At 46.1% G+C, this 7,132-nt stretch overlaps 1 protein-coding gene across 1 annotated transcript; it reads left to right on the forward strand.

Annotated features, from left to right (window-relative positions):
* Nucleotides 1–64: 64 nt before the first annotated feature.
* On the forward strand, nt 65–6,447 carry LOC128258775 (otoferlin). Its single transcript, XM_052990642.1, is given in 15 exon segments — nt 65–352; nt 410–768; nt 824–947; nt 1,011–1,188; nt 1,318–1,598; nt 1,600–1,767; nt 1,830–3,070; nt 3,124–3,295; nt 3,349–4,570; nt 4,633–4,769; nt 5,147–5,328; nt 5,455–5,575; nt 5,684–5,974; nt 6,034–6,134; nt 6,207–6,447. Coding segments are annotated over 15 exon segments (4,935 nt in total). The 5' UTR covers nt 65–172; the 3' UTR covers nt 6,385–6,447.
* The last annotated feature ends 685 nt before the right edge of the window (nt 6,448–7,132 follow it).

The following is a 7,132-nucleotide window of genomic DNA, read 5'->3' on the forward strand; positions in this document are numbered from 1 at the left end:
GTCAAATTATTTTCAAAATTGTAAGTTTATTTTGAGATAATCGAACCAAGCCATGAGCCTTTGCTCAAGCAAAGCCCTAAAAAGCCGATGCACTTGTTTTCCACTCAAATTCCGAGCTGACTTGGAAAATGCCTATCCCCGATCCCTGTTTCCCAGGCGAGTTGGACAGATAATGAGCTACATGGAGGACTGTTTTGCGGGTGCTCCGCAGGAGTTTCTCATCTGCATTACCGTCCACAAGGCCGTTCAAGTGGGTGTGACCTCAGGTGACCTATATGTGAGGATCAGTCTGGACAAAATGACCAAGACTACCAAGTCGTTCCCTAACACCGAGAATCCCTTTTTCAATGAGGTATGTATGACTTAATGAAATAATAATATCCTTAATCAACATTTTAACCTCTTTCAGTACTTTGTCTTTGAGTTCCACTGCACCTTAACCGAACTCCTGCGCCTAACGATCCTTTTTGAGCTCAAGAAGCATATGACCTACAAGAAAAATGTGCTGGTGGCTGAGTTGCTGGTGGATCTGCATAGTGTATGGAACCAGTCCAATCACGGCTATTTCAAGAAGTGGGGCCGCCTGGAGGCACCCATTGGGGAACACCAATCCCTGGAGGCTACCACACAATCTCACGGCTATTTGCAACTCGATCTGGCCATTGTATCCCAGCACAGTACGATAATCACTGGTCTAAGATCTGAGGATCAGGACAACCAAAACCTGAACAAGTGGTCGGTGGATCACGATTATGATGACATCGAGAAGTAAGTACAAAATTGGATTGAATCTGATTTATTTCTTAGTCCCTGATTCTGCTAGGAACCTCCTAACCAACGTGAGCTCGTTCGCTCCCAGCAACATCCGCTACTTTGTCGCCTTCTACCGGGGTTACTTCACCAAGCAGAGCAACTACATGATTCAAGTATCGTTCGCCGGCTTCAATGTATATGGCGCCCGGCATTGACTTGTGTTTCCGTTTCTAAAGTACAGATTCCATCCTTTCAAGGGCAAAACGCCGGTGGCCAGGAACACGACGACGCCTGTGTGGAACCACGAGATCAACTTTGCCTGGATGTATCCATCGGTGGCGCAGCGATTCCTCATCCTAATTTTGGCCCACGAGCATCTGCAGTGGAAGTGCGTGGCTGAGTACGAAGGTGTCCCTCGAAGAGATCGCTTTAAGGGTGAGTCCTTGTTGAATTATGGAATTAGGTCTTATAAAGCAAATTAGAAAAGAAGTGTTATTTAAATCATTTATATTCTAAGCTATCAAAGTTTTGATTCCGGTAGTTCTTAATATATATTTTCTCAAGCAACCCCATCGCTGGGCCCCACCTACCTTCATCTCTACGATCCCGTCAACCCAATGACCTATGTGGGTCGCCTGCTAATGGAACTTCGTTCTGAGATGTTAAAGGATTCCCAGCCCAGTCGCATTTTGGACTCAAAGACAGTGTCTGGCTTGGATGAGTCACGTTTTTGGCTCGACGATGTCTACCTGGTTGAGTTTCTTCCAATACTCGGTCAACACATCCACACAACGGCTACCGCGTACAAGATCTCTGCGAGATTGGCAGAGCACAGCTCTAATGTGCCTGGAGGGTCTACTAAGTACACCTTTGGGTCGCTTTCAATCCGCCGTCCATACAAGAAGTTTCCGTCGAGATGCACCCTTTCGCAGCTGCATGTTTCGTGTGCGTTTGCCGGACAATCGAGCCAAGTATGAAAGCGATTTCTTTATGCTGGACTTGGTCAATTATATGGTAAAACACTACTGTATTTGAACCAAATATATTGATATATACGATTTTCCCCTCCATTTTAGCGTTCTGAATTGGAAACCTTCAAGATCTTCCAGCTGAAGCATCCTCTACAGGAAGAGGAGCAGGCCAAGTGCCTGAAGGCAATTGTGGGTAACATTTTAACCAGGATAAAGGAGGGTCTAGATGCCCACCGTTTCGACCACGACGTTCAACCCCAGCGCACCACCTGGGATTTCAACAGGCAGCTTTACCTACTCGACTACTTCGCCAAACTGCCACAGGAACTGCATCAAGTGAAACAGAAGCTGCGCAGCTGCTTCTTGGAGCACCTGGATGCCACCATTGCTGATGTGGTTATTGAGCTGCAACGTCTGGTGGCCGAAATAGGAGGCCTTTCTAGCATGGCTCGCTTGCAGGACGAGTGGCCGGAATTGGTCCTGTCCTTGAGTGCAGGTGGAAAAGATTTGGGAGTTTGCCGGCTAAACGCCAAGCTCTTTTTACATTTACAAAATCAAAATCAAGAGACATTGTGCTGGCGATTAAAGAGCTTCTCCTTCAAAGCCTCGAGTTGTACGCACACCTGTCCCAACTGTGGTTGCACAACGGCCATAGTCTTGGGATGTCTGTCCATTGTGGTGGAACGTGAGCGAAAGGAGTTTCTCTCGGTGATCAGTGGGGATTGGACCAGCATCGAACCCATGCTGTGGCAACCAAATCCTGCACAGACGCACTTCCTCTGCCACGTTTACGTTCACCAGGCCAAAGTTCGTCCTGGAGGCGAAAAGAAGAACGTCTGTGATTCCCATTTGCGGATCCTGTTCGCTGGGCAGGCATGTGAAACTTATACATCCCCCGGAACCCTTTCGCCCATTTGGAATGCAGTCATAACATTTAATAATTTGTCTCTCCCCGGAAGTGTTAATCTATACTTGAAGAATCCTCCTCTTCTCTCTGTGGAGTTCTACAATACAGAACGAAGTCTTCCCGATGATCTTGTGGGCATGGGCAGTGTGCCAGTGAGCGTTATTAGCGAGGATCGGGCCACTGACTCCAACTGGGAGGATGATGGTGGACTGAGTTGGTCCCGAAAACCCCTTCAAAAGTTGCAAAGGCTGAAGCACCTAACTCCACCTCCTCTTAAATGGGTGCCAGTAGCCAGGAAGGGTTCTGTTCAAGCAGAGGTCTTGATGTCAGCGGAGCTCATTGAGCTATCATTGCATTTCATCGGTCAGGATATAAAGAAGGAGCCAATACTCGCCACGGGAATTCCGCCTGTCATTAGACCCAATATGCAGAACTTTGTGTGAGTTTTCTAATTTATATTGTTTACTAAGAGTCTAGTCCATTTGTTTATAGCCTAGAGGTTTTCTTCGTTGGACTGCGCAACTACTCCAAAAGCAGCATGAGTTCGGCGGGCAAGCGGAAGATCAAGGTTATGATGGGTGATCTGGTTTTGACCAGTGGACCCTCCACAGCGCGCGTCCGGAATTGCATTAACTTCCTGGTGGCCTATGCTTCGGGTGTGGTTGTAAGTTAATCCTAAAGGACATTGCCTACTCATCTATCTTTTACCGCTTCCAGAGTCTCCCAGATCAGCAGGAATACTGGCCAGCGATCATAGCCACCGATGTACTGCTCTCCGGCTTCAGCAGTGAATCAGTTTTGGGAGCTGCTCTCATACCCAACTCCTCGGGTTTCCTGCAACGCAACAGGAAGCTCAAATGTGTGCCCAAAATGGAGCAGGCTTCCCGAGAAGATTCCACCACGGTGAGTGTGGATGACGACGATGAGGAGGAGGAGGAGGAGGAGGACGAACTGGAGTGGGAAGAGGAAGAGACCAAGCCCACCAGGATTAGCAACTGGTGGATGCGATTCATGTTTGCTCTGGGTCTACGGCCCGCTGCCTATGCCAATCGCCAGGCTTTGAGGTACAATGGTGATCTGGATGACGGCGAAGTGGTCGAAGAACGAGAGTTCACCTGGTGGACCAAGTTCTACAACTCAATGTACTGGAGTGCGGCGGAGATGAGCCACGATCATAAGCATCGCCTGGTCATCTACCACGAAGAACTGGAGAAGCAGGCTCAGTTTGGTTACCTCCAGGATTGGGCCGTGCCTGTCCAGTTGGTTCATGGGGTGAAGTTCAAGAAGCAGGCTCCCCCCAAAGAGGATATCTATGCCACCTTGAAGCTGCAACTCAAGTTGACCCCTTGTCAGTGCCCAGTGCTCGAGGACCCCGGAGGTGGTGGGGACATGACCCGCCCCATTGCAAACCCCATACATCCGCGATATCAGTCCACTCTTCAGTCATTGAATACGATCATTAAGCTAATCGTACGTGTTTATATAGTGCAGGGTGTGCAGATGCGTCCTCGTGATTTAAAAGGCGACTCCGATTGCTATGTGAAGCTCTTTCTGGGCGGTAAAATGATCTCCGATCGAGCCCACTTCTCCCCCAACCATAGCAATCCGGTCTTTGGCCGTCTATTTGAAATGGAGGCCACGCTACCCGGCGATCATATGCTGCAGATAATGGTGTATGATCACGACAAGATCAAGGACGAAGTGATCGGTCAGACAACCATCGATTTGGAGGATCGCTGGAGGACGAGGCATCGAGCCACAGTGGGCTTGGCCAACGAGTATACACGAAGCGGCTATAACCACTGGCACGACCTGAACTTGCCCTCGGAAATTCTCATAAGTCTCTGCTATCGGAGGGGTATTCAGCCTCCCCACTATTATGGCAATGTGATTGAAGTGGACGGAATGCTTTTCGGAGATGAAACTGTAATATCAAAGGGTGGGTTACCCATGACTTTAATAACTGTGATCAAGCGCCCTTAGATTCTTGCTGTATTTCAGATGAGGAGCTGCATGAACGACTTAGTCTAGCAGTGCTTAAGAACATGGAAAAGTTGCCCTCTTTTGGCTACAAGCTGGTTCCCGAGCATGTGGAGACCCGTTCCCTTTGTCGCGATGACTTTCCAAACGTCGAACAGGTAAGTTATTATACCAATATCAGTTTAAAGGAGGTGTAACTCATGAACATAAGCTAAAATAACTATGTGCCTAACCTAAACCCAATTAAATAAACGATTACTCATTTTTCAAACTGTCTAAAAATAGCTTAGCACCATGAAAGCTATAATTAGTTGTGATATAAAGGGTCTAGACAGCCATTATCATAAATAACAACCTAATTTATGATAATAGCATTAACGTATAATTGTTGATAAAAGACCACGAATGTGTTTTTATCGAATGGCTTTCATGTTATCAATTAAAATTGTATACAACAATATAATTAATTAGTAAAGGGACCTTTGGTGTTATGAATAAGTAGAGGGACTGGCTTACTTATAAATTTATTCTACAGGGTAAACTCCAGATGTGGATCGAGCTGTTCGAGGCGAACTTTTATGTGCCCAATCCCATCGACATAACCCCAGTGCCGCCTGCGGATTTCGAGGTGCGTGTTGTGGTCAAAAATCTGCATGGAATTCAGGCGGGCGACAAAAACATTTTTGGCAAACTAATGAGCGACATTTACGTGATAGGGTAAGTGGGTTGTGGAATTGGGATTGGGATTGGGATTATGATTGGGGGTGGCTTATTACCAGTGGCTTACAAGCGGATCCGAGTAAACGATATGCAATTACCGACGTTTTTCTCGATATTTTGCAGCTGGTGCGAGGATGAGGACAAGCGCCAAACGACCGATATCCATTACCGCTCATTTGCGGGCGATGCGGCATTTAATTGGCGCTTGGTCTTCGGCATGAAGTATTCCCCCAACGAGGACCTGGTAAGCCTTGACCTTCCTAATTGGTCATGGTAGACAATACGCAAGCTACCCCCACCGCATTAATTATTCCTTTGGCTCCCGTTTCCGTTTTTTAATTATATTTTAAAGATGGTTGTTCGCCGCAAGGCCGGTCTGCTGGAGGAGATGGAGTTCAAGAAGCCTCCGGTTATCTATCTGCAGGTCTGGGACAAGGATGTGCTATCCAAGGATGAGTATCTGGCCGCCCTTGAGCTAAACCTCTCCAATATGTACGCTCCGTATCCGAACGTCCAGCTTTGCAAGCCATATCCCAAAACGAGGAAGCGCATCAATCTCTTCAAGCGCAAGGTCATCAGCGGTTGGTTTCCCCTTCAAAGTAATTTACATCCTTCGCAACGCTCACAAGCTAAGGTTAGAAATGTGAGTGTTGATAGTTGCACCAATGAAGGCTTATTTCTGACCTCCAGCGCCTTTTTCAGGGTAAAATCCAGCTTGATATTGAGATCTGCTCGGATGTGGAGGCCTCCAACCGACCGGCGGGTCGTGGACAGGACCCACCAATGGCCTTGGAGCCACCGTAGTAAGCCTTCTTTTATTTATAAAAATAAATTTATGTTTTGCTGAATGTTGTGTGATTTATTTTTACCCTTAGCCGGCCGGATACATCTTTCAACCCGCTGACGCATCCCTGCAAGTCCCTAAGGCTCATCCTGTGGCCCGTCATTCGAAAATATGTCCTGTGGACTGTATTTATATTAATCCTTATCCTGGGACTGGTGATCTTCTTTTCTAATCTGCCCGGCAAGCTAATGACAATCCCACTTGAGTGAGCAGTTTTCTTTTTTGTTTTGTTGTTTGTTAGTTTCTATTTATATTGTTGAAGTTTAAATTTAATTGACCTTCATTTTAATAGTTTTTCAATAAACTAACTTGTTGTACAGTCACTCCGTCACTTTAAAAGTAATTAATTGAAATGACTAATAGCCTTCTTGAGTGCAAGGGTGTAAATGCGATAATAGCGACTGGAACTTAACCCCACAGACACGGGTTGTCCTTTGTTATGGCGTTGGTGTGTTAAATTGCAAATTGTAGGTTATTAAAATTCATTTTTAGCGACCTTTTAAAATATCTTGTCTTCTGTGCAAGGGCTGGTTTAAATATCAAATTAATAATAATAAAATATTAAATATAAGTATGTATTTTCTTTTTTTTATTTTCAAACAAAAATCTTTTCTTTTGCCCATTTTTACTTTTTGATTAAAACCTTGTAGGTTTCACTTCACTCTGATTGGCAACTTTGGCAAACCACTTGTCCGTTTTTAACTTCCGACAGAAGCCCTTTTAGGCATCCAGAACTATCCCAGAGCTATTGCACTATTTCACCATGAGGGTGACAAAATGGCAATTCGCTAGTTTGTGTGTTTCATGTGTACATATGGTATCTATATCGGTTCGATTTGGTCGGGGTGTTAATGTGTTAATGGCGGCATTTGTGGCGACAGGAGGCGAGAGTGACGAAAGGCTGCCAGAACGCTTATCAGGACCGCCCCGAACTGGTCTAAACTGTTCTGACCGGGA

This window comes from Drosophila gunungcola (genome assembly GCF_025200985.1).
Source record: "Drosophila gunungcola strain Sukarami chromosome 3L unlocalized genomic scaffold, Dgunungcola_SK_2 000003F, whole genome shotgun sequence".
Classification (NCBI taxonomy): Eukaryota; Metazoa; Arthropoda; class Insecta; order Diptera; family Drosophilidae; genus Drosophila; species Drosophila gunungcola.